The sequence below is a fragment of the Galeopterus variegatus genome, unplaced genomic scaffold (assembly GCF_000696425.1).
Source record: "Galeopterus variegatus unplaced genomic scaffold, G_variegatus-3.0.2 Scaffold45, whole genome shotgun sequence".
In the NCBI taxonomy this organism is placed as follows: domain Eukaryota; kingdom Metazoa; phylum Chordata; class Mammalia; order Dermoptera; family Cynocephalidae; genus Galeopterus; species Galeopterus variegatus.
The window spans coordinates 290,818-315,351 of record NW_007726156.1 but is presented as its reverse complement, the minus strand read 5'-3'; the positions used below and the strand labels follow the sequence as shown (position 1 = coordinate 315,351).

The 24,534-nt window shown below is 42.7% G+C and overlaps 1 protein-coding gene across 1 annotated transcript; it reads left to right on the top strand.

Annotated features, from left to right (window-relative positions):
• The first annotated feature begins 2,491 nt into the window (after nucleotides 1–2,491).
• Nucleotides 2,492–24,044, top strand: LOC103589980 (acidic mammalian chitinase-like). Its single transcript, XM_008572089.1, is given in 16 exon segments — nucleotides 2,492–2,620; nucleotides 4,144–4,260; nucleotides 8,378–8,519; nucleotides 10,226–10,346; nucleotides 11,002–11,008; nucleotides 14,043–14,129; nucleotides 15,188–15,361; nucleotides 15,760–15,820; nucleotides 17,807–17,942; nucleotides 19,041–19,219; nucleotides 20,083–20,145; nucleotides 20,148–20,195; nucleotides 20,424–20,545; nucleotides 21,251–21,278; nucleotides 22,400–22,620; nucleotides 23,805–24,044. Coding segments are annotated over 16 exon segments (1,875 nt in total).
• The last annotated feature ends 490 nt before the right edge of the window (nucleotides 24,045–24,534 follow it).

Below are 24,534 nucleotides of genomic sequence, written 5' to 3'. Positions count from 1 at the left end.
GAGAAGATCAGCATGGAGCCTCACACATGGTCCCAGGGAAGACAGGTGCAGAATGTAGACATTGTCTTTCTCAAAACGGGAGAAGCCTAATCAGGTCCATTGCTATGTATTCGATTTTAGACTACATCGATTCCAGGATTCCACAACTCAATTGACATCTTTCCTTTACCTCTTTCCTGAATTATTTAGTTTTCCTGCTCTGCCCTGCCCTTCCACAGGACCTGACTATACTCAGTGTTCCTGCAGTTCCATGTTGTATTGCGGAAATGAGATGCGCCACAGTGTTCCCACCCCAGCCACAGAATATTTGGGCATCTTTATGTGAGAGGCTGAGAAACTGTGAAATGCTACACCAAGGGCTATGTTTCCAGGGGCCCCGCCAGCCTCATCACATTTTTACCAAAGCGGAAGCCTCACAGCCCTCGCATGAATGTATAGGGGTCACCTTACAAGATTCTGAGCATGTAAGTCATGCTCATATGGATACCTAGGACTATCTGTAGTGCTATCCATGTACTATTACTGCAGTAATCCAATAGTTACAGCACCACTAGTGTAGTAGCCCAGTAGTTCTATCCATGGTGCGCTGGTGTGTTGTAGTCAGTCATGAGTCGTGTCATAAATAATTTGATGGAATAATTGTCAAAATTCTGAAGGTGCTGAGTATGTGCTGCTTTAATGTAGTAGTATAGCCTCAAGAGTATTTCTGTTGTAGCATTACAGTCTTTTCCATTTCAAACAGTTTCTTGAGTAGGAAATAATTTTCAGAGTGACAATTAGCATGATGGGAATTGGGCACACCCAGGGCAGGTCCTTCAGACGTGTCTTGGGCTAGCAAGGAACAATGTTGAGAGTTGCTCTTCTGGGTACATTGGTCACAATGTTCTGTGAACTCATCGCACAGCCTCACCCCTTTGTGCCATCGTTCAAGCGTTTCTCCTGCTTCCAATGGCTTTTCTATCTCCCTTACTTCCTCATCTAGCATCCTGAAAGATCCTTACTTAAATGTCACCTCCTCTGTGAAGCTTTTTCCATCTCACCAGAAGCGATCACTCCCTCTCTCTGTATACTTTATAAATACTGTTATTCCTCTCATTCATTCAACAAACATTTGAGAATCAGAATGATCACATCATCTCATAATATGATTATGTATCAATTATCCCTGCAGGATGCAAGCATTTGCATTATCCCCGCAGGATGCAAGCATTTGCAAACAAGGACCATTTCTTAATTATCTTTGTACTCTCAGAGCTTAGTACAGAGGTGAGCACAGAGTAGTCATCCATGAAAAGTTGATTAATTTGTGAACTAAAAAATGAAAGAATAAAGAGCAAAGAGCGTCCTGGCCTATGGGCATCATATATGAAAGGCTATAGATGAGATTGATCAGAGGAAAAGAGAGAAGGAAAGGAAGAAGCAGAGAGTAGACTATAAATCTCAAAAAAGCACAAGTCCTTTGGAGCCAAAGAGCAAATAGTTCCATTGTTCTGGCAGGAGCTGACAGCACTCATTTCTCAGTAGACACAGGCACCAGGATCCTTCGTCCTCAGTGCACTTACATATGTTATCTATTCCTAATCTTTAGATTCCATCAGTAAAACTATCATTTGCTTTTTAAATTGACCACAGAGTGGACATAAAAGTCTTTGATGCTTGCTAGAGGGGAAAAAAACCAGAATCCATGTAGGGGAACAGCTGGTACAAAAGTAGGGAAGCCACATACCTAGAGACCAAAAGTGCACGGAGATCAGGGTATACAAGAGGGAGGGACTTAATTTGCCTCTGGGTGCCCCAACCCTTGGCTCTGCCGCTGTGTCCTGTGTGTTGGCAGGCAGTTGAAAATCAGCACCACGAAGGTCCTGGTCTTGGTCTTCGTTTGGGTACACCTCTCAGAGGGTGTGGAAAGGTGTGTACTGGGATTCTGCTTCATTGTGAATTCCAGCCTCCAGGGATCATGATGGGCTAGGGAGGAGCAAAGGCCTTCCTCTGCAGGCCTCCCGGAGAGCCAGTCAGGTTGTCTTTTGCTACTGTGAACTGAACACCCACTGGAGGCCAAGACTTGAAATGGACACGGGGGGTGTGTGTGTGTGTGTGTGTGTGTGTGTGTGTGTGTGTGTAAGGATGAGTGAGGTGTTTCATTGGCTAAGAAGGGAGGATGCACAATCCCTACCCAAAGCTACAGGAGGGATGGGAAGAAACAGTCTCTGGAAACAATATCTAAGCACAAAAACACAAAAACCCAAATATCGTGTAATGTATTTCCATGCTGGGAATGCTGGAGTGACTGCAGTGGTTAGAACTTGCTAAAATCTGGAGGATTTTCTATAAGAAGCTCTTTTTGAGTAGAGTACTGAAGAGATTTGAAAACTCCAGGTCAGGTCTTTGAAGGGATTGGTTTAATAGGGCCAAGGTGAAGCTCATTCCTTTGGTTTACCCCATCCTCTGCAGAATTATTCTGAGAAAAATCAAGTCTATTATCCACCAGGTGATGGAGGAGCAGGGTGTGCTGGAGACGTTCCTAAAGAACCACCCAAAGGTCAATACAGCTGCCAAGTATCATCTCAACAGTGATGCTGTTGCTTATGAACCCATCACTAACTATGTGGATGTGATTGAGGTGGGAGGCTGGGAAGAGGGTCCATAACCTTTGTATAACAACCATTCTTAGATATTCATTTAATACTGCCATTAGCTGTAATCTCACTTTCCTGTGGAGAGTATCAGAACAATCTATGAGTTGATATTATCTAGTAGCATATTCATTCCCTTTCCTTCCTCCTTTCCTCTCTTTACTGGCCCATCTCTCTAAAGCTCCATTCCTATGGGTAAGAGATTCATAGTGGAAACGCTCAAGTCAGTTAAGAGCTCCAAAGGAAGTCCTGGCAATGAGCTTCAGGGGAAAGAAAAAAAAGACGCATGTGAGCCTGGCAGACAGTCTCCAGTGGCTCCAGGCACTGTCTCTCTCTCTCACTGGAAAAACACACTGGTCCCCAGGGCAAATGTTTTTTTTTTTTTAAAAAACAAAGATGACTGGGGACCGGCCCGTGGCTCACTCGGGAGAGTGCGGTGCTGATAACACCAAGGCCACAGGTTCGGATCCCACATAGGGATGGCCGGTTTGCTCACTGGCTGAGCGTGGTGCTGACAACACCAAGTCAAGGGTTAAGATCCCCTTACCGGTCATCTTTAAAAAAAAATAAAAATAAATAAATAAATTAATTAATTAAAAAAAGATGACCGGTAAGGGGATCTTAACCCTTGACTTGGTGTTGTCAGCACCACGCTCAGCCAGTGAGCAAACCGGCCATCCCTATGTGGGATCCGAACCTGTGGCCTTGGTGTTATCAGCACCACACTCTACTGAGTGAGCCACGGGCCGGCCCCAGGGCAAATGTTTGAATGTTCTCAAGCCTGCAATGTCTGATTGGGACATCTCAACATTCTGGTGTCCTATGGACTGTCCTTAGTGAGATGTTACATTGAGCATCAGAGCTGGAAGCCACTTTAGGGATTTATTTCAACTCCCATATTTTATAAATAAAAGAACTAGAGGCAGGTAACTGACAGGACCAGCCCAATTAACTTAGCACTTATATTACCTCCCAGTGAAATGCTTTTCTTGCTCTGCATACTACCTCTTACCTCAGACTTCCCAGTAGCCTCTGCTAGTGTTTGACCAGGAGGCAGGAAAATGGTGGCAGAAGTGTCTAATGCTGGAAGAGAAGGGGAGAGGAGAGTGTGCCTGCGTGTGTGTGCTTGTGTGTATGTGTGATGTGCGGAGGGTGGATGGACACTGAGGAAAGGAGAAAAAAGGTATTGTTTCTCCAACTCTGGGTATTTTGACATAGCATGGGAAAGCTATGAAGGTATTGATTAATTGTAAAGTAGAAAACACATTTGGAAGAGGATATCGTCTTGCCAAACTAAGTCTGAGCTGGTCAAAGGCTTGTAATCAGGGACAAAAAAGAAGGATCTCAAGAGGAGCTGGCTAAAGATGGGAAAGAAAATTTGTGGGAGAAGTCTCTCACTCTCCCAAGGAAATGATTTAGGGAAAATGTGGCTTTCTGTGGGTCAGCTTCCTGCCCATCCTTAGGACAAGTCTTGGTTGTTTAATGAGGGTGACAACCCTTTTTTCTGCAGTCTTTCTACTTTGGGGAGATGAACATCGGGATACCACCCCCAAATTTCCTGGTTCTCTTTGACACAGGCTCCTCCAACCAGCGGGTGCCCTCCATCTACGGCAGCGCCAGGCCCGCTGTGAGTGGGCCACCATCACCCTCCCCCCGTGGGCGGGAGCTGAGGGAGGGGCAGAGTCAGGATTTGAGCAGCAGCTATAATTCCAAACCCAGCGTTCTTTGTGCTTATCCATATCTCATCCTAACTACATCAGGCACATCTAGAAATCTTGAGCTCGGTCTGTCAAGCACTTCAGCACCACATTTCAGAAGTGCTGATGGTTATGGAGAGAGAAGAAATAGACTAAGGTTTCTATTCCTTCCTACATTGTTCCTTTTTCCATCTCTCCACTGTGGCCCAGAATTCTTGGCATCTCTGAGGTGCTTCAGGGAATAATGTGTTGGAAGGAATGTGGGCCATGTTTATGATCTAAGGGGACAGACTTTTCTGGGGGTAACACTGTTTGTCTACAGTTGGAAGGATCTGAGAGTGACTCCCTATCCTAGCCTTGGTCTGATGATCCCAAGCCATTGAGGATGAGTTGCCTCCAGGTCTTTTGGAAAGCTGTGAAACACTAATATTCCACTCTGTCTTTTTACAGCCTATCACAACAGGTTCAACCCCAACCTGTCTTCCACACTGCCACTGCAACAGACAATCCCTTGAGTCCCTGAGAAATATCTCAGCCGCAGGCACAGCTGCGTCCATAGCCTCGGCCCCAGCCAGGAGCACAGCCGTCATTACAACAGGCTCAGCTGCTGTTCACCCCTCCTGTGCCATTTCTCCCCAGACTCCTGGACTTCATCAGAGTGATGAACTATGACTTTCACAGGAGTTGGGACACTGTCACAGGGATTTGCCATGAAATATTGGCAAGACAATGGGGTTCCTACTGAGAAGCTTATCATGGGGTTCCCCATGTATGGATGAGCCATGCACCTAACTTCTTCAGACGTGTCTGTGGGAGCCCCTTCTCAGCACCATGGCCTGACACCTGGGAGGCTGGCTACTGGGCTGACTATGAGGTGATACCTCCAGGAAGAGGCAGCAGTGGAGGCTCAGGCTGGCTGAGGAGTTGGGTTAGACAACCTTTGGGTTCCTTCCAGTCATAAGATGATCTCCTGCTGCATAATTGCCCAGGTCTCCCCAGTTACCCCAAAGTGAGATAAATCATCTTGACCAATGAAGGAGTCTTGCTGTATATATCCTGATGTTAGTTTGACTTAAATGAGACGTAAACTCCTTTTAAAGAATAAGAGTTTAACCTTCAAGTCAAAATGCAAAGAGCTTTGTTACTGCTTCTTTGTGCCATTTTTAAGCCAATAATCCTCTTTTTAATCCTCAATATCCTACTCTGTAAAAAAAGGCAATTAAAATGAGTAATTTTTTTTTTTTTTTTTTTTTTTTGTCTTTTGTCTTTTTCCGTGTCCGGCAACGGATCGCAACCCTCAGTGTTGCCACCGTACCGGACCGGGGACCGGCAACGGGATCGCAAGCCTCGGTGTTGCTCCCGCGCCTCGCTCAGCCAGTGAGCGGGAGCCGGTCTGTATGTGGGATCCGAACCCTCGGACGGGAGCGCCACCGCGCTTCCCAAGCGGCGCACTATCCAGTGCGCCACCGGGCCGGCCCAAAATGAGTAATTTCTGAGCTATCTTTCCTATGTTCTTGTGAAATATGTATATAATATACACGAACATAAACATGTCGCCATACACCTTCTTAGACATATACACAAACAAGCATACACACACATCAGTACCCAGAAGACCTTTACACACAATCTCACGTACTTCTGGTTCTTTGTAATCAAATTTAGGGTCTGAGGTAGAGGAAAATCCAAATTGGAAAATCTCTTCTTCCTTCACCAGCCCTGACCAATGCTCCTGCCTCTTACTATATGACCAGCCCTGTCTTTTCACCTCTGCGCTCCCTCCTTTGGCATTTTTAGGGAAGAGGAAGGAAAGGTAAGACAAAGGAAGATGAGACTGACCTGGGACAGCAGGACGGAGATTCTGCGTGTTTATATCTTTTGTTCATAAGAGAGGGATGCCCAAGTGCCCAAGAAGAGGATTATTACTCCTTGCACTCATGATCAGGGTGACAGAAACCCCAAACCTTTGTTGTTGGAGGGTCACCCAGGGCCCTATAATGTTGTTGGGCCCTAAAATAGACTTTTAAAGGTGAGAAGTTAGAGCTAACCATAAGCCATGCTACCACTAAATTAAGCATGTAAAGAGTGGGTAGCCACAGTCTCTTGGACCTTGGCAATTCTTCACTGGTTACCAAAGGGGGACCTCATGGTGCCTGTAGGCTCACCTGCTGTGAAATCCAGGCCTTGGCCCATGTCTGCATGCTGTTGGAGGCTGCTTGCACCCCATGGGAGTACCTGAAGACTAAGCTCTATTTGTTTAGTGAGTTCCCTCTGGGAGGTGTGGCAAATGTCCATTTTTATTGGAAAGAGAAAGGAGCTTACATGTTTTTGGTTAACTGCAATGTGCCATTTGTTTTATGTAAGATATTCCATTTAATTCTTACAACATTTAATTTTAGGGGCTGAATTACATGCTGAGTATGTGCTCAACAAATGGCAGTTGCTATTATTATAGAGTATGTATTATAATTTTCTAATAAGGAGATTGATGGTAAAAGAGATTGATTTACTTTCCAAAGACATACAGTTAGTAAATGGTGTACTAGGATGTGGCTTACAGGTCTGAATAATGCCAAAGTTGATGCTCTTTCCATACATCATACAGACTCCCAGTTTCTAAGAATACTCATCATTCCAAGAGCCTCCTGTGTAGGGTTGGGTTGGCTTCCTCTCTGGGAAAACAGTATGGCTGTGTGTAACAGGAATGATATACATATGCACACCCTTTAGCCTTCAATTCCAGCTCATGGGTATTTGTTGGAAAAACAATATGGTCAAAGCATTTATATATAAAAGTGCTTCTCAGAGTTTTGCTGATGATTGCAAAATATGAAAACAATGAGGAAATGGTGTATTAAATTATAATGAACACAAAAGAATATTTTCAATCATTAAAAATGGTAAGTACAAAGACTAAGCAGACACATGAGAAGTGTTTATTTCTTTTTCTTTTTTAAAGATAATTTATTATACATATTTGTGGGGTACAAAGTTGACTTTCAATAGTTGTATACAATGTGAGGTGATCAGATCAGGATAATTGGTTTATTCATCATTACGATACACAAACTTTCTTTGTGTCTGTTAACCAATTTGTCCTTAATCCCCCCCCCTCTCCTCCTCCCCTCTCCTTTTCTACAAGTAACCACAGTTCTTTTCTCTCCTTCTAAAAGTTTTTTTTTTAAAGATGACCGGTAAGGGGATCTTAACCCTTGACTTGGTGTTGTCAGCACCACGCTCAGCCAGTGAGCGAACCGGCCATCCCTACATGGAATCCGAACCCGTGGCCTTGGTGTTATCAGCACCGCACTCTACCAAGTGAGCCACGGGCTGGCCCTCCTTCTAAAAGTTTAACGTATTATTGTGATTGTTGTTTCTTTCTTTCCTTCCTTCGTTCCTTCCTTCGTTCCTTCCTTCCTTCCTTCCTGCCTGCCTGTCTTCCTTCCTTCCTTCTCTCTGTCTCTGTCTCTGTCTCTCTCTCTCTCTCTTTCTTTCTTTCTCTCTCTCATTATTATTTATGTGTTTACTTATGGATTCAGCTCCCACTTATGAGTGAGGAAATGCAATGAGAAATGTTTATTTCTGATGTAAAGTGAAAGCAAAAGCAACCATAGCATATAGGTGGTTTATATGCTGTGATGACCACGTAAGCAATGATGGTGTGTGCACAAAGACTATGACTAACGTGCAAAAATGAAGAGTTATTTTATAGTGGTATAATTTTGTTTTCCTTTATGTTTTCTTTCTTACAAACGTTTTGATCATATTACATCATGCTTTCAATATTATAGTGGTTTTTTTTGTTTGTTTGTTTTTTCCTTTTTGTCTTTTTCATGACCAGCAACGGGATCACAACCCTTGGTGTCACGCCCGCACTGTGCTCAGCCAGTGAGCAGACCGGTCTCTATATGTGATCCGAACCCTCGGCGGGAGCGCCGCTGCACTCCCAAGTGCCACACTCAACCGAGTGCGCCACCGGGCCGGCCCAATATTATAGTGTTTTAAGAGACTTAGCACTGACATGATAGATTATACTCTTTATCACAGGTGACGTTTCTGAAAGCAAATGGGTTTTGTGGAACCATGGTTTGGGCTCTTGACTTGGATGACTTCCTAGGCAACTTCTCCAGTGAGAATTCATATCCTCTCATCTCCAAACTCAGGTCTCTGCTGGGGCTGCCGATGCCAGGTAATTAGGAGAACATCAGCAAACCTTGAACCAAAGAAACTACACGTTAGTGCTTACTCATTGATTTCTAAGTAAGCACAAACACAAGGCATGACTTGGGCTGCAGAGATTTTAATTCACCTCTAGTACAGAAAAATTTAAATTTTCTAGCTAGATGACCATATAATTTATTTTCAACTGGAAGATATAGGAAAACAAATTTTTCCTACTCTCTGCTCTCACATGGTCACTCAACACTTCTGACACCAGATGTGTGAACTTTTTCCCCCATACACCAAGCCATTCTCCAGAAGATTCTCCAGTGGACACCAGCTGGGTGTACTGTCATTCAATTCAATTCTGACACTATCTACCTGGAGGTAGGTATGTTGTGACCTGTGCTTCTGACTGTCTGGCTATAAATTGGGGTTCTGATGACTCCCTCCTTGGATTCAATTAATTTGCTCTAGCAGCTTACAAAACTCAGGGAAATACTTTACTTACATATACTGGTTTATTAATAAAGAATATAGTAAAGGATACAGATAAACAACCAGATGAAGAGATACATAGGGAAGCTTTGGAAGTCCCAAGTGCAGGAGCTTCTTGTCCCTGTGGAGATGGGATGCACCACCCTTCTGTCATGCAGATGTGTTTGCCAGCTGGGAAATGCCCTGAACTCCATAGTTCAGAAATTTTTATGGAGGCTTAATCACGTAGGCATGATCAATAATATTAACTCCATTTCTAGCCCCTCTATCCTGTCCATAGAATGTGAGGTGGGGCTGAAAGCTCCAAGCTTCTAATCATGGCTTGGTTTTTCTGGTGACCAGCCCCCATCCAGGATCCCACGGAGAATTGAGAGTCACCTCACTCGAACAAAACTGCTTCTATTACCCAGGAAATTCCAAAGTATTGGGAAATCTGTGTCAGGAACTGGGGTCAAAGATCAAACATTAGAACCAAAGATTCTCCTAGCACCCCTATCTACAAGGGTTTCAGGAGCTCTTTGCCAGGGACTGGGGCAGAGACCAATATGTATATTTAACATTGTTTTACACCAGTCCAGGATAATTTTGAGTGTACAGTGTGACTCTGTACAGCTCACAGCAAACTGGGATGGATGGTCATCCTGTTTAGAGCAGGGTAAGGCTCACTTTACCCAGACACCGGACGTAACAGTTTAAATGGTGTAACAGTCATGTTACAATCAGCAGGCTACATGAGCCTCAAAACTACTGATGGCTTCTAATTTCCAGTAATTTCTCACTTGAGAGCTAGCAATGGGCTGAGGCAAATTCTTTAACAAAACTCTAGAAAATACACACTAGTCCATCTGAAATATGTTATATACTTAATTACTGACTTGTTATGGTGAACTTGAGAATAATTCCCTTTGCCAGTGAAGAAACAGCTATCATTGTCTAACTTAGCAAAGCAACAAAATACCAAATATTTATGGGACTATATATATCTTTTTCTAGTCTAACTAGTGAAAAAAGAGTAAAACTAGCATTCTCTTCACTTTGAACAATTGATCCTATGGTAATCTGTGACTCTGCTTTAATCTTTGGTGGCTAGGGTCTCCCTACCTAAAATCTGATATGGTTTGAGTTGATTAAGAGAGGACTTTGCTATTCTCTTATGCTTAGATGGTCTCTTAAAGTTTTCTTTGGACTGTGGCTAATGATGTCTGTGTTGTTTTGAGTGTGGCTACATCACTCCAGAACCTCCCAAACCCTCATCTCCCAGTGCATTCTGTGAAGGCAAGGCTGATGGGTTCTGTGGGGACCCTGATGACCCATCCAGGTTTTACGAGTGTGCTAGTGGTAACACTGTGGCCAAAAGGTGTGCAGAATGCTTAGTGTTTGACCAAAGCTGCAAGTGCTGTAACTGAACAGAAAGAATGGCACTGGAAGGGGATGAAGTCTTCCTGGAGTTTGTTTGAACTCAATAAATGAATGAAACATAACTTTTCTTTGCCAATCATTCACATTATTCATTTTCTTTTGTTGTTTTGTTGTTATAGTTTGGAAAGTCATTTTCAGGCTGGACACTCTACGTACAGAATTAAGCAGACACGATCCTTTTTCTCATAGACTTGCACCCTGAAAGAGAATGTACTCATACCTGGAAAACACATTTTGAACAAGTAAGTTGGTTACCTATTTACAGTGAACACAAGCAGAAAATAACTTTATTTTTATTTTATTCTTTATTTCTCAAACTGAACTCATCTGTTTTCTGATGAACCAGCTTTTCCTTCAAAATTTCTCAATGATCTTATTTTTTTTCCCTTTAGGTTTATTGAAATATAATTGTAAAGTAAAAATTGTATGTGTTTAGGGTGTACAACATGTGAAATGATCACCACAATCCAGTTAATCAACATATCTATCACCTCACATAGTTAACTTTTTTTTCATGGTGAGAACACTTACAATCCAAGCTCGTTGATTGAGGAGATCTTTCTGGAACACATCTCACCCTTTTCTATCTGCAGGTATAAGGTAACTGACCTAGCCTAAGCCACATGAATATCTGCTCTGGTTAATGCTTTCCTATGGCTTTTGCATACCACCCAACTTCTACTGAGAGAACGAGCTAACAATAAAAACCATCTACATATATAGCAACTGCAATAAACATTCTTTAAGTTACTTTATTCCTGTACAATGAGTTCCACTGTCTTCCTTTCCAAGATCATTGGAAATCCATTTCTCCTGCTACATTGCAAATTTACACTAATTTGCTCAGTCTTGAAAAACAGTTTATGGAGCCTTTGCACAATCAAATATTTTCATTCTGGTTCTGCAAAAACAATTTTTTAAAAATAACTCTTCTCATTGTCTCACTAAGTCCAGAAATCTTCTAACCATGCATCTTAATAAGAATAGATACTGAGCATTCTGCTTTTCAATATGTAAATAACTGTAAACCATTTTACGTATGTTAACACATTTAATTTTCACAGCAACAATGTAGAAAAGGTATTATTATCCACATTTTACGCACAAGGAAACTGAAGCTTGGAGAGGTTAAGTAATTTGGCCAAGATCACCTCTCTAATAAGAGACCGAATAAGTATTTAAATACAGTTTTATCTGATTCTCGGCCCATCTCTGTCAGGATGATTCATGATTTCTATTTTGGCCCAGGAGGTACCTATAACTCCCTGATGTGCTTGGTTTCCAGGATTCTGCCCCCTCTACTGTTCTAGTGAAGAATCCACTCCAGCCTTATCTCAGTGTGGAATTAATGTGTTATTTTCCTTACATAGATTACCATTGACACAAAGATGACCCAAATGATAAGAAGACAATACAAAAAGTTTATGCAAACACACCAGAAGATCTAGATGAAATAGTTCTAGGAAACTAATCAAATTGACATAAGAAGAGGCAGAACACCATGGAAGATATTAAAAGTGCTATTAAAAATAGTTTCCCTACTGGGGTTTGCCTACTGAGCTGGGAAAGGGGGAGGGAGAGGGAGGATACCAAGAAATGGGTTGATGGACACAAAATAGCTAGTTAGGAAAAATAAATTCTATTGATGCACATTCAGGCTAGGCAGCTGTGATTAACAACAATTTATGGCAGGTTATCAAACGACTAGAAAAGAGGAGATTGAATGTTCTCAACACAAAGAAATGATTATGTTTTATAATGATGTATGTGCTAATTATTCTGACTTGATCATCACACATTGTACACAGGATTACTTACTCTGGGAGAAGCCAGTGGCTTCTTCTACAGAGGCCCACAGAGGAGACACTGAGGCCTCATGCCAATAGCCAGTGCCAACTCTCCAGCCATACCAGTGAGTCATTTTAGGAATGGATCCTTTAGGTTCCATCAAGCTTTCAGTAACTTCCCCAGTTAATCTCTTTACTATAACCTCATGAGAGAACCCAAGCCAGAACCACCCAGTCAGCTGCTCCTGAATTACAGAAACTACATAAATTAATAAATATTTCCTATTGTTTTAAGAGGCTAAGTTTAGGAGTAATCTGTCATATAGCAATACGCAACTACTCGAGTCAGGAGCCGCCTGGTGGTTGAAGATTGCCCACCACCGGAAATGGTAAAGATAAGACGTTCATTTGTTCAGCTGACTTTCATCAAGTGCCCAGTCTGTGCCAGGTACCCAGGATCCAAAGATGAGCACGGCACTCAGGAGATATGAATCACCTCCTTCTGGAGAAGACTGAAAGGAAGCTAGATGCACTAAGAAAATTCTTGGCCCTGCCTGAGGCTCTGTTTTCAGGCCAAGGCTGGCAGCGATCCCTGTACCTGTGCCCACTATTAACCGCCTGGCTCAGCCCCACTTCTGAGGGTTCTGCTGCTGCCAGTGGCAAATCTATGGCCTTGGGGGTAGCAAGGTCAGATAAAACAGGCCCTGCCACCTGTGACTCCTGCCTCCCACACAGCACTGACCACCCTCTCAGCCACATTGTCCCCCCCGCAATCCCAGCCCTCTGACACTGGTCCATTTTTTTCTAAGAATTCAGGCTGTAGCAAAGTAGGTCACAATGTTCTTTACATCCTACTGCCACCACCCTTCCCAGAATGAGGAGAAGGGGGCTGGGGTATAAGGAGCATGTTTCTTTGGTAGCAGCTCTCCTCTCCCCATTTCTGCCCCGGGCTGCAATAAGGGAAGGGAATTGGCAGCTGCAGCATCCTGTGGCTGCCCCGTCGTTCCTCTCCAGAGCTGTGGCCGCCAAAGCACAAGGGATCAAGAAGATGATGATGAGCAGGACTAATTGTGCCCCTTCCCTGAACCAAATCCCTTCCAAGACCCTTGCTTCTGGCTTTGGCATTGGGCCCAGTCCCGAAGGAGGAAAACTACAGGCTTTAAATGAATGTTCCAATATCTCAGCTCAACACTCCCCACTCACTTCCTTCATGAGCTTTCCTGGTCCTGGGCCCTGAACGCTGGAGTCCTGATTTCCAGCACAGTGCCCTTTATTCTCCCCCTGGGTTCCCACATCCCATGGGGAAAGGGACTCAGCCTCAGTGCAGAACTCAAGTCTCCAACTGCAAGCAGTTCTGTAGGAGTCTCCAGGTCTGGGCTGGTGAAGGGGCTTTGCTGCTTTCTTTCCTTCTAAGTGCTCACTCTCATGAATCTGGGATGGGTGGAGATAGGAATGTAATGGCCTTGGGACCTGGGGGTATGAGGTGGCAGCTCTGCTGCTCCCACAGTGATAAAAGAAGTCTCCTTCCTATGTAAGGCTGAAGCTGACCAAGGTGGTCGGTATAGAGGCATGATGGGCAGGATGCTACTGTGGGCCTGTGAGTCTCCCATCATTTCTGCCCTTCATCCTTCCCACAGGTCATGGCGTGTCCCATGAATGGGGAATGGGGCAGGAGGGAAGGCATCTGTTTCAGGGAGGTTTCTACGTGAATTTTCCTCTCATGTCCCGGGCTCTGAGCAGAGGGACTTGAGCTCCAAGCCTGGGAATGATGAAATAAGGCCCAGGAAAATGCCACTGATAAATCCAAGGTCACTGGGCCCTTGAAACCCTACGAGTCCCCTGGGTAGCAGCAGATCCTAGCTGGGAAGCCCATCGGAGGACTTCTCATATTTGTATTTTTTGTTTCAGGTTTGGCTGTTCTGCTGCAGGTGCAATAAGTAAGGAATAATACAACCTCCTGTCCACACTTACATCTTCTTAATAGTTAACTCCCTTTTCTTTCCTTTCTTCCAACTTTGCATTTCCTTCTCCTTCTACAATAAAGTCAAGACTAGAACCTAAAGCCCCCAGCCCGTTTTGCTGGATCCCAGAATGTGAGAGCTGGGAGGGAACATATAGATTGTGAATCTTAAATGCCTCACTTTCCAGTGGAGAAAACTAAGGCACAGAGAGGGGAAGTGACTTGTCCTTCATTATTCCACATCAGGACTTAAACCTCCATCCTGATGCTGAGACTGGTGCAGTCTCCATTATCTATTACTCTGTACTCCTCTGCCTTTTTTTCCCTCAAATGTCCTCATATTTTTTCTAATTCCTGGGCATTGGGCTACAGATGTAAAACACAGCTAAGGCCCAGATAAGGAGATCCAGGAGAAGAGAATGAGAAGGGCATGAGCTCTGGAGCAAGACTGCCTGGAAGTAGTAGATGCACAATCAATTCTTGGGGAATAGATGGACACTTGAACCTTGCAGTCCTAAGCAAGTCAGTTTTTCTGAGTCTCATCTAAAAATGAGAATAATAATTTTACCCTCACGCTGTTGTTATGAAGATTAGAATTTAAGCAAAACAATGCATGTAAAGCCTCTAAATAAAGCATTAGTGACATCATATGACTTGTACAATGGTAGCTATTTTATTGGTAATAAACTTGAACAGTTAAGCACACGATGAAGTTAAGCAAAGTACCGAGGAGCATAATTACCCTGACCACTTGCTTCTGTGATGGCAAATTGATTTTACTTTATATGTTGACTCTAATTGATTTTTAAAGCTTTCGGGGTCATAAAATATGCTTAGCTCTTTCTCAGATTCTGTTGAAAAAGAGTGCCATGATTGGTTCACATGGTCTTTCACACAGGGAGGAAAGGCATGTGGCAGCATCTACGAGGTCTATGCCATGCTGACTTGTAGGTTCCCCTTCCCTGGAAGAGTTCATCTGCCAGTGAGACAGACAGTGGAGCCACACACTGCAGTGACTGCTGCTTTCTCCTCTGAGGCTCGGCCTATAAGCTTGTGTGCTGCTTTACCAACTGGTCTCAGCATCAACTGGAATCAGCCAAGTTCTTCCCTAAGGATGTGGACTCATGTCTGTGCACGCACCTGATACATGCTTTCACCACCATGAATGACGACAAGATTGCTCCCGATGAATGGAACAATGTTGATGTCCTGTGTGCTCAGTTCTGAGCCCTGAAAGAACTAGTCAGTAGGAATTGAGTCCATAATGAGTGGGAGACAGGGAGGTTAAAGGAGAGCCCAAACTCAGTCTCCAATTCATTTTCAAGTATTATAAGATTCTGAGAGGCAAAGTCTTTTGCAGATCGTTTCTTCCTGAAAAGAACATGCAGATTTCTAACACATACGAGTATAGTAAAGTATGTTGTAAACTTTAACGTGGGCAGATGGGGAGAAGCAATCGCCAAGGGGACTTTAGAGGTTGTACTTGGAAGCTGCCCATTCCCCAGAGGGTCAGGAATGAGGGCGAGAAGAGTCACTTTCCACAATGTCTGCATCTGCAGGCTCACAGAGGTCTCCCTTAAATGTGCCTCTTTGTTTCTTTCTAGAGCAATGGAGATCTGGTCAACTTGCTGGCTGTAAGTGGCTGGAACTTTGGCACTTAGAAGTAAGAGCCTTCTGATGGCCAGGGGATGAGGGTGGAAGCAAAAGAAAGAGTCCTTGAGGCTGGGGTGGTGAACAATGATGCCAGAGAAGGAGATGCAAGTGGATTATTCCAGAGGGGAAAGAGGCTGGTCTCTGAAAAGGGAACTCTGATGTCTGTGGGTGGGAAGGGCTGGCTGCAGCAGATATGGAGAAATAGCAAAGGTATTGAGAGAGTCAAATAGTCAAAATAATATAGAGAATGATACGTGGTAGGAAGGGGATTGGTGCTGGGGAAGAGCTTTTGTTCACTGATGAGAATGCAACAGCCCTGGGCTGGGTCATGGGCTTTGCTGCCGGGGAGCAGTGAGAAAGGATATGACATTTCAACTCTGAGTTGGAAAAAGAGATGGTGAATTAGACTTGTGTGTAAAAACGTTGTCCAAATCAGTGGTAAGTTACTTTTTAAATTTTGAAAGTCGTACACTTCCATAATTATTTAAAAAATCAGGATAGCACAGAACTTTTTGACATAAAAAGTAACTCACTTCTCTCTTTTCTTCCCCTTTCTAATTCTCCAGAGGTAGCAGTATGATGTCAGAACACACTGTAATTGAGTTTTTTTATTCTCACTGTAATAGCCAAGTAAACTTTCTGGCAGTTACCTGTAAAGTAACAAGCTAATTCTCACCTATGTTATTTGACCAATATTTTTTCTGCCTGAAGTGTCCTCTCTACTACACCAATAAAATTTTTTCTTATCTTGTCCACAACTCACATAAATAAGAAAATCTCTGCAGTTTAATCCCCAAAACTGTAAACAACACCTCTCCTCCCTTTTTAAGTTACCCAGTTTGTGCTAGTCAGTTTACTTTAATTAAAAAAAAAAAAAAAAAAAAAAAAAAACTTGAATTTTAAAAAAAAAAAAAAAAAAAAACACTTGAATTTTAAAAAAAAAAAAAAAAAAAAACACTTGAATTTTAAAAAAAAAAAAAAAAAAAAACACTTGAATTTTAAAAAAAAAAAAAAAAAAAAACACTTGAATTTTAAAAAAAAAAAAAAAAAAAAACACTTGAATTTTAAAAAAAAAAAAAAAAAAAAAAAAAACACTTGAACTTTAAAAAAATAAAAAAATAACTGAACTTAAAAAAAAAAAAGACAGTTTAGGGAGGTTGTAATCCAGTGTACAAAGCATTCATCACAGGCTTACTATAATCAGGAACAAACCTAAAATGTTTAAATATGTATTTACAGGTCATGAAATTATTGACTCTGGCAGAGTAACTAAATTCTAGATATTAAGGTGCCTTTACATGTAGGATTCAGAATAAATTTAATAGTACATTCTTTGGGGTTCAGAAGTGCTTTATTAAATATTTATACAGATGTAAGTAAGTCACATCTTAATTTTGGAAATAATAAATATAAAAAATGAACATCTTAGGGCCGGCCCGGTGGCGCACTGGATAGTGCGCCGCTTGGGAAGCGCGGCAGCGCTCCCGTCCGAGGGTTCGGATCCCATATACAGACCGGTTCCCGCTCACTGGCTGAGCGAGGCGCGGGAGCAACACCGAGGCTTGCGATCCCGTTGCCGGTCCCCGGTCCGGTACGGGGGCAACACTGAGGGTTGCGATCCGTTGCCGGACACAGAAAAAAGACAAAAAAAGACAAAAAAAAAAAAAAAAAATGAACATCTTAGAGAGACTCAAAGAAATACAATATCTGAACGACTACACCCTGAAAGATTCCACTAATAAAGAATATATACATGTACATTTGATGTTATAAATAAATGGAAAAATACTATTCAATACACAAAATGAAGTAAAAAAAATTTTAATTAAAAACAGTTACCCATTGATTGACATTAACATTTTTGAATGCCTTTACCTTAACTGCAAAAATCCATTAGAGATTATTATGAAATACACAATTAAAATTGAAATAAGAGATGGTGTGGGGAGGATTCCTGGGGTCTGCTGATGTTAATACAGACAAACTCTCTGCCTGGACTTACCACCATGGTCTCCACAGCTGCCAGCTACAAAGCTTTCATCTGTTCTGTCATTGGCTTCCTTCATCACATGGATGGCATTAACTTGGGCATTGAATATCCAGGGTCCCGCAGAAGCCCACCTGAGGACAAGCAGTGATTTACATCCTGATTAAGGTGAGAATGGAGCACTAGCTCTGTGTCATTTTGTAGAGAAGCTGGTGCCTTAGTGGATTTTCTGAGAGAGCTGCATTTCCTGAGGTTAGCAAAGGGTACTGCCCTCAGACAGTACACTAGTTCAGGTGTTTGAAAGTCACAAGCAACAGAAACACTCTCTAGCTAGTGCAGGTCAAGAGAGAATTTACTGGAAGGATATAGGTATTAGAAAGAACCAAAGGAAGAGATCCTTTGCCAGGGAAGGAGAAACCATTCATTATGTTGGTCATGTATTTGGTAAGTATTTATTGAGCATCAGCAGTGATCCAGACACTGTGCTTCACATTGTAGACAGAGCAGTAAGCAAGACAAACACAATCTCTGCTCATGTAGGGCTTACAGCATAGAGGAGGATACAGACCAAATAAATAAATAAAAAATAAAAAGTATCAAGTAATTGCAAATTGTGCTAAGAGCTATGATGGAAGTAAATTGGATGGTCAGGGACTTCTTCTTAGAGGAAGTGACATTTAAGCTGCAATATGAAGAATTAAAAGGAACTGGCCACACAGAGTAGGGAGAAGAGTGTTCTCAGGAAACAGTAACAGCATTAGCAAAGGCCTGGAGGCAGGAAAGAGCTTAGCTCAGCTGTATACAAATCTGGATTTTATAGCTTTAAAAATGAGGGTGGGGCCGGCCCGGTGGCGCACTGCTACAGTGCCCCGCTTGGGAGTGTGGCTGCGCTCCCGCCGAGGGTTCGGATCCCACATGCAGACTGGTTCCCGCTCACTGGCTGAGCGAGGTGCGGGCGCAACACCGAGGGTTGCGATCCCGTTGCCGGTCCTGGTCCGGTCCGGGCGCGACACTGAGGGTTGTGATCTGTTGCCGGTCACGAAAAAGGACAAAAAGGAAAAAAAAAAAAATGAGGGTGAAGTCAGCATTGGCAAGATAGCCCCTAGGTCTTCTGCCAGGAATTCCTGGGTTTTCTTCCTTTGGAATTGCCATTAAATGTGAGTTGGATTAAAGGACTCTTAGTGTCTTTTGTTTCAAGTTGTACTTTGCCAAGACCTATCCCTGTATTTGGGGTGCCATTTCTAGAGAAAGGGGAATTATTATGAGCTTGAAAGTGGCCCGAGAGGTACTTACTATAGGACATAATGAAGACAGCCACTCAAATCCACCCTTACTCTCTCTCCAGAAAATGCTGGAAGCTTTCAAAGAAAAATCTAAAGAAACAGGATGCCCCAGGCTGCTTCTCACAGCAGCTGTATCTGCTGGCAAGGGAACCACTGATGCAGGACATGAAATCGCAGAGACTGGGAAGAGAGTGTGCTGGGTCTCTCAGGGTGCCCAAATCCTAAAGTACAGATTCCTAAAAATGTTGGTGGGGAGCATTCCAAATACTTAAGTACATGTAACATTGGGAAAGTAGGCCTTCAATGCCAAAGAGGTTTGTTGACTTAGTGGCTCTGGGATAAGGTGGTGGTCCCTTTAAATTACCACTGTGGTGGGACTGTGATCACCGTGGGACAAAGAAGAACAAGATTCAAGACCATGGAAAACCCTTATAATAGCAATCCTCATTAGCAGTTTCTTTTGAAAAAGCTATAGAATTATACAATATATCATCATCAAAGCGATAGGACAGTTACTTACCTGTGATTCCCATGGTCCTAGAGACATGTTTCTGAGACACATGCTCTAACCACCCACGTTGTCTAGGCTTCTGCTCTGAGTTTGCCCTATTTCTGTCAAGAAGGTAAAGAAAACTTCCTGTCAGGGCCGGCCCGTGGCTCACTCGGTAGAGTGCGGTGCTGATAACACCAGGGCCACGGGTTCAGATGCCTATATAAGGATGGCCGGTTGCTCACTGGGTGAGCGTGGTGCTGACAACACCAAGCCAAGGGTTGAGATCCCCTTACCGGTCATCCTTTTAAAAAAAAAAAAAGAAAGGAGAAAGAAAACTTCCTGTCAAGCCCCATGGGGGTCACAGAATATAGTTTGCTCTCTGGAGACCCTGGGAAGCCAGATCAGTGGGGTTATATGAATACCTACTTGACGTCGTGGGCTTCTCACTGCTACCATTTCCTGTCCTTAAAATGTCTATAAGAAAATGCCCCTGGGATCCTGTTGGTTTAAGTCCTTTGTTCCTGGCTCCTTGATTTCACCAGCATGATGGTCTATGATTTCCATGGTAGCTGGGACACATCTATGGGCAAAACAATCCCCTGCACATAGGATCCAAGGATCAAGGTGATATGAGTTATTTCAACCCTGTAAGAAAGAAAAGCCTCAAATCATGTGTAGAGGGGAGATCGGAAAGGGATTGGGAAGAGCCTTGGTTGTATAGTAAGGCTTTCTCTTTGGGGCACAATTGCTAGACTTTGTTCATCAAATGCAACAAACACTGGTGATGAAATAATGTCTGTTGCCTTCTTCAGTAATAGGCTATGAAGTAGTGGAGAGACAATGGGGTCCCAGTGGAGAAGCTCACCATGGGCTTCCAGCTCAACAGTTCTGGCACCTCAGTTGTTGACCCAGTCTCTGGAACAGGGTCATCTGGTCCTTACCTGCGTGAGGCTGGCTTCTGAGCTTATTATGAGGTAACGGCAAGGCTATTTCAGACTTAAAATGCACCACGAAAAATTCTTTCACTCTCCAGCTCCACCTGATACCTCTTCTTCTCTTGAGTCTCTGCACCCTGGCTTCTTATTGCTCCAATCATAAGCAGCTTGATGGCTATGGAATAGTTTTCGCTTAAAAAAAATCAATCTGAATTTCTTTTTCAGGGTTTGAAGCATTCACCTTTCCCAGAGGCCCCAAACAATACTGAATTCTATTATATCCATGCAAACAGCTAGAGAAGGATTTCAATGGTCTAGCCCAGGCGTGGCAAATAATTTGATCTCCCTTCTAACTTGGATTGATTGTTTGCTCGAATCCTGTGCTGAACATTCTGAGACTGATAGGAGAGGTGTTATATTAGCAGCGTTTGTCAAAGACTCAGGAGGGAAGAATGACTACAGCACATATGGTCGTGCTCACCATTTCCTAAATCACCCCTTGGTACAGAATTAGTCCGAATTACACCTGTTTATGACCTAGTTTCACAGAAATCTGTATCTTTATTTTATAAGACAAAATTACTTTCTAGAAAAATATGTGAGATTGAGGTAGATTTCATAATGTCCTCTTTTCTATCCCTCCCGTTTCTTCCTATTATTTCCTCCTGTTTAAGTCCTTTCTCCTCCAATACATGACACAGATCTGTGAAGTGCTCAACGTTGCCTTCTTAACTCCCCCCACAGATCTGTGCATTCTTAAGTGGGGCCACAAGTGCCTGGATTGAAGACTAAAAGTTCCATATGTCTACAAAGGCACTGCGTGACTTGGATAGAACAACACTGAGAGCTAGGGTGTAGAGATGAATACAATTCTGGTTTTGAATCTTACATTCATCAGGAGCCCATTTTCCTAAGATCTGTGGTTTCAAGGTTTTAAATATGCACAGAGAAAGGGTAAGCCAACCTCATTATTACTTATCTTTTCCTGAGAACAGGGAAAACAATATAATTAAATATAATTTAATACTTAATAATACAATGTATAATATATAGCATAATACAGTGAAATATACTAGAATATTGTAGTATAATTAAAATTCCCCAATTTTTGTATAGTACGAATTTCTACTAGTACATGTGGATGGTTATAAGAGTGGCCTAAGACCATCATCTTCAACAACAAAATAAAAAACAAACTTTTACATTTTTACCTAAATGTTTTACAACCATTATCTTACTTAATTTTACACAATCTAGTGAAGTAAGAAATAGCCTGTCCATTTTACAGATGAGTAAACTGAGGATCATAAATGGTTGTCCAAGGTTACATAACTGGAAAAGAAAGGCAGTAATAGTCTGGCTCAGAGTCTGGGTTCTTTCCACTATACTACTCCATCAGGTCATCCATACAGAATCCTGGTGGGTTGAAAGGCAGTCTACAAGGAGGAGGAAAGGGTTCTTATGGCACAGTGGTTAAGAGTTTAGGCTTTGGAGTGACATATACCTGGTTCTAAATTTCTAGTGTCAGATGGGTAAGTTCTCACAGATCTTGAAAGAATAATAATAGGATCTACGTAGAAGTTCTTGGGAAGAGTGAGTAATGACGGTAAAAATATAGCTTAGCCTGTACTACTAATGTTAGGTAAATATTAGCTTTATTTACATTACTACCCAAGAATTTCTGGACCAGGACAAGAAAACAAGAATAGAAGTAAGTTAGTCAATCATATCCTGAATCCACAAAGCACACACCATTTTATAAAAGAAAAATTGATAGGGTTCCATCCCACTTGCATTTCTCTCCCTAATATCACCTGTCGCCCATACTCAGTTGTCTGCTTGTTGCATAGATGCCATTTGATTCTGGATGCCATGTGCTCTTTTTGTCCACAGTTTACTTTCTCAAGGAGAACGATTTTGGCGGGGCCACGGTTTGGGCCATTGATCTAGATGACTTCTCAGGCTCCTTCTGCAATGAGGGCAAACACCCACTCATAAGCAAACTGAAGTCACTGCTGGACCTGTCCTTAGATGTGTCACTATCGAGTTCAACATGTTATTCTAAGGAAGCTGCAGGCCAAGCTGCAAAGAGCACCAAATGCAGAGGGGTCAGAGTGCGTGGAGACAGCTGCAGAGCTTCTAGGCCCACACATCTGAGAAAAGGGACAGAATTATACAGAAAGCACCTTTTTAGAAATCTGTTTTTCAGCCATTGGGTCAGTGCCAAGTTCGGTAGCTGTCATGGACAAGGATTTGAATATACCTGATACCCTAGAGGTGGGCCTTGCTGCTCAGGAAAATTTTGACTGGGAACTAGATATCCCGAAAGCCAGTCTGATATATGTACTGACATTTATCTCTAAGCTAGCCCGTGTCCCTCTCACTGCAGTGTGCCATTTCCTAACCTAGATGCATAGATTTTGTCCTTCAGGAGTTGGTGGGGAGGGTCGGAGGGAGGTTGTGAAGAACACTCATGTTGCTGATTGGTCCATGACTCAGCGGTGTGAAGAGACACCCCTGTTCCTCATGTGGCTTTGTATGTTGTTAAGCATCCCTGGGGCAGGTCTAAAAATGGAGGTAAAACAGTGGAACATATAAGAACCTCCTCAGCTCTCCGAGGAAATTCACAGAATCGTTGATCTTTAGAACTGTAAAAACCTGCAAGAGATTATAAAATGACTTGCTCAAATTAAATAGCAGTGAGCAAGAGGCAGAAAATTGTAATGGTTGAGAGCATTCTACTAGCAGAGTAAAATGAAATATGAAACTTCTGAATCACCAGAGGGAGACAAAAGAAACAAAATAACAATGTTGAAAAGAAATGACTAAAAATAAATCATGAGAAATAAAGCATAACAAGATGACAAAAATCCAAGTATAACACTTGGGGAAGAAAAGTTAAGGAAATGACAAAAATCCGAATATATTACTTAACGACAGAAATGTTGACAGATAAGTCTCTTCTACAAAAACCAAAATATTAATTAGCCCCCCAAAGAACAGAGTCCTTTGTCCTATCACTCTAGGGTTGGGTTCTTCTCTCCTTGAGTGGAACTAGAATGAAATCCAAGGGCTGACATCCTACTAGGACTCCAGCAGGCCTTGTTCCCCTCCTCTCAGCTTTGAGTTTTTGTCCCCTTGTCACATTTCTTCCCAACTACAAGTTGGAACCGTCACCGGGCTCAAGCTCTCTGAGAACAGAACTGATACGGAAGAATGAATGGAGCTTGCTGCTTCTAATGTACAAAACCAGCTTATGATGATGCTCTGAAATGCTCTTCATTCTTTCAGGATGTAGTCCACGGCCACCAACACCTGCTATAGCCGACCGGTGACACCCAGAAGCGAAGGCTTCTGTGCCAATATTGGTGGAGGTGGTGGCAGTGGTGGACAAGGAGGCGGTGACAGGGGCAGTGGAGGAGATGGAGGTTTCTGTCCTGGTAAAGCAGATGGCATCTATAGTAATCCTGAAGACAATACCAAGTCCTACCAGTGTGTGGAAGGCAAGACCTTCTACCTCCAGCGTGCCCAAGGTTGATCTTTGACCAGAATTGCAAGTGTTGTAATTGGCCTTAAGTTAAAAAATGTTGCAAATTCTACTGTCACAGATTCTCTTGTGCTGCATGTCAAACCACATCCTCTGATACTGCATCCCATCTACATATTGCATCAACCTATCCATCACATTGGAAGCCCTACCCCACTAAAACAGCGTCATGTAAGGCTCTAGTCTACTAAAACCTAAAAAAACAATAAACACCTCGAAGCCAATCCAGATGTAAAACAAATATGGCACAACAAGAATTATTCATCGTACTGTTTCTTAAGTACTTGTGTATACAATTTAGCATTTTACGGGACCCTGAAGGTTAAGTGAAGTTACACTAAAAGTTTATTTTTTATCAAATCAGATTACTACTTTAGAAAATAGAGTGCCCTTCCCTGGGAGAAGCTTTGAGTGTAGTAACAAACAGTGTGAGAGATATTTTACCACCCCTGTCCATATCCTCCAATGCGGGGGACCTTGC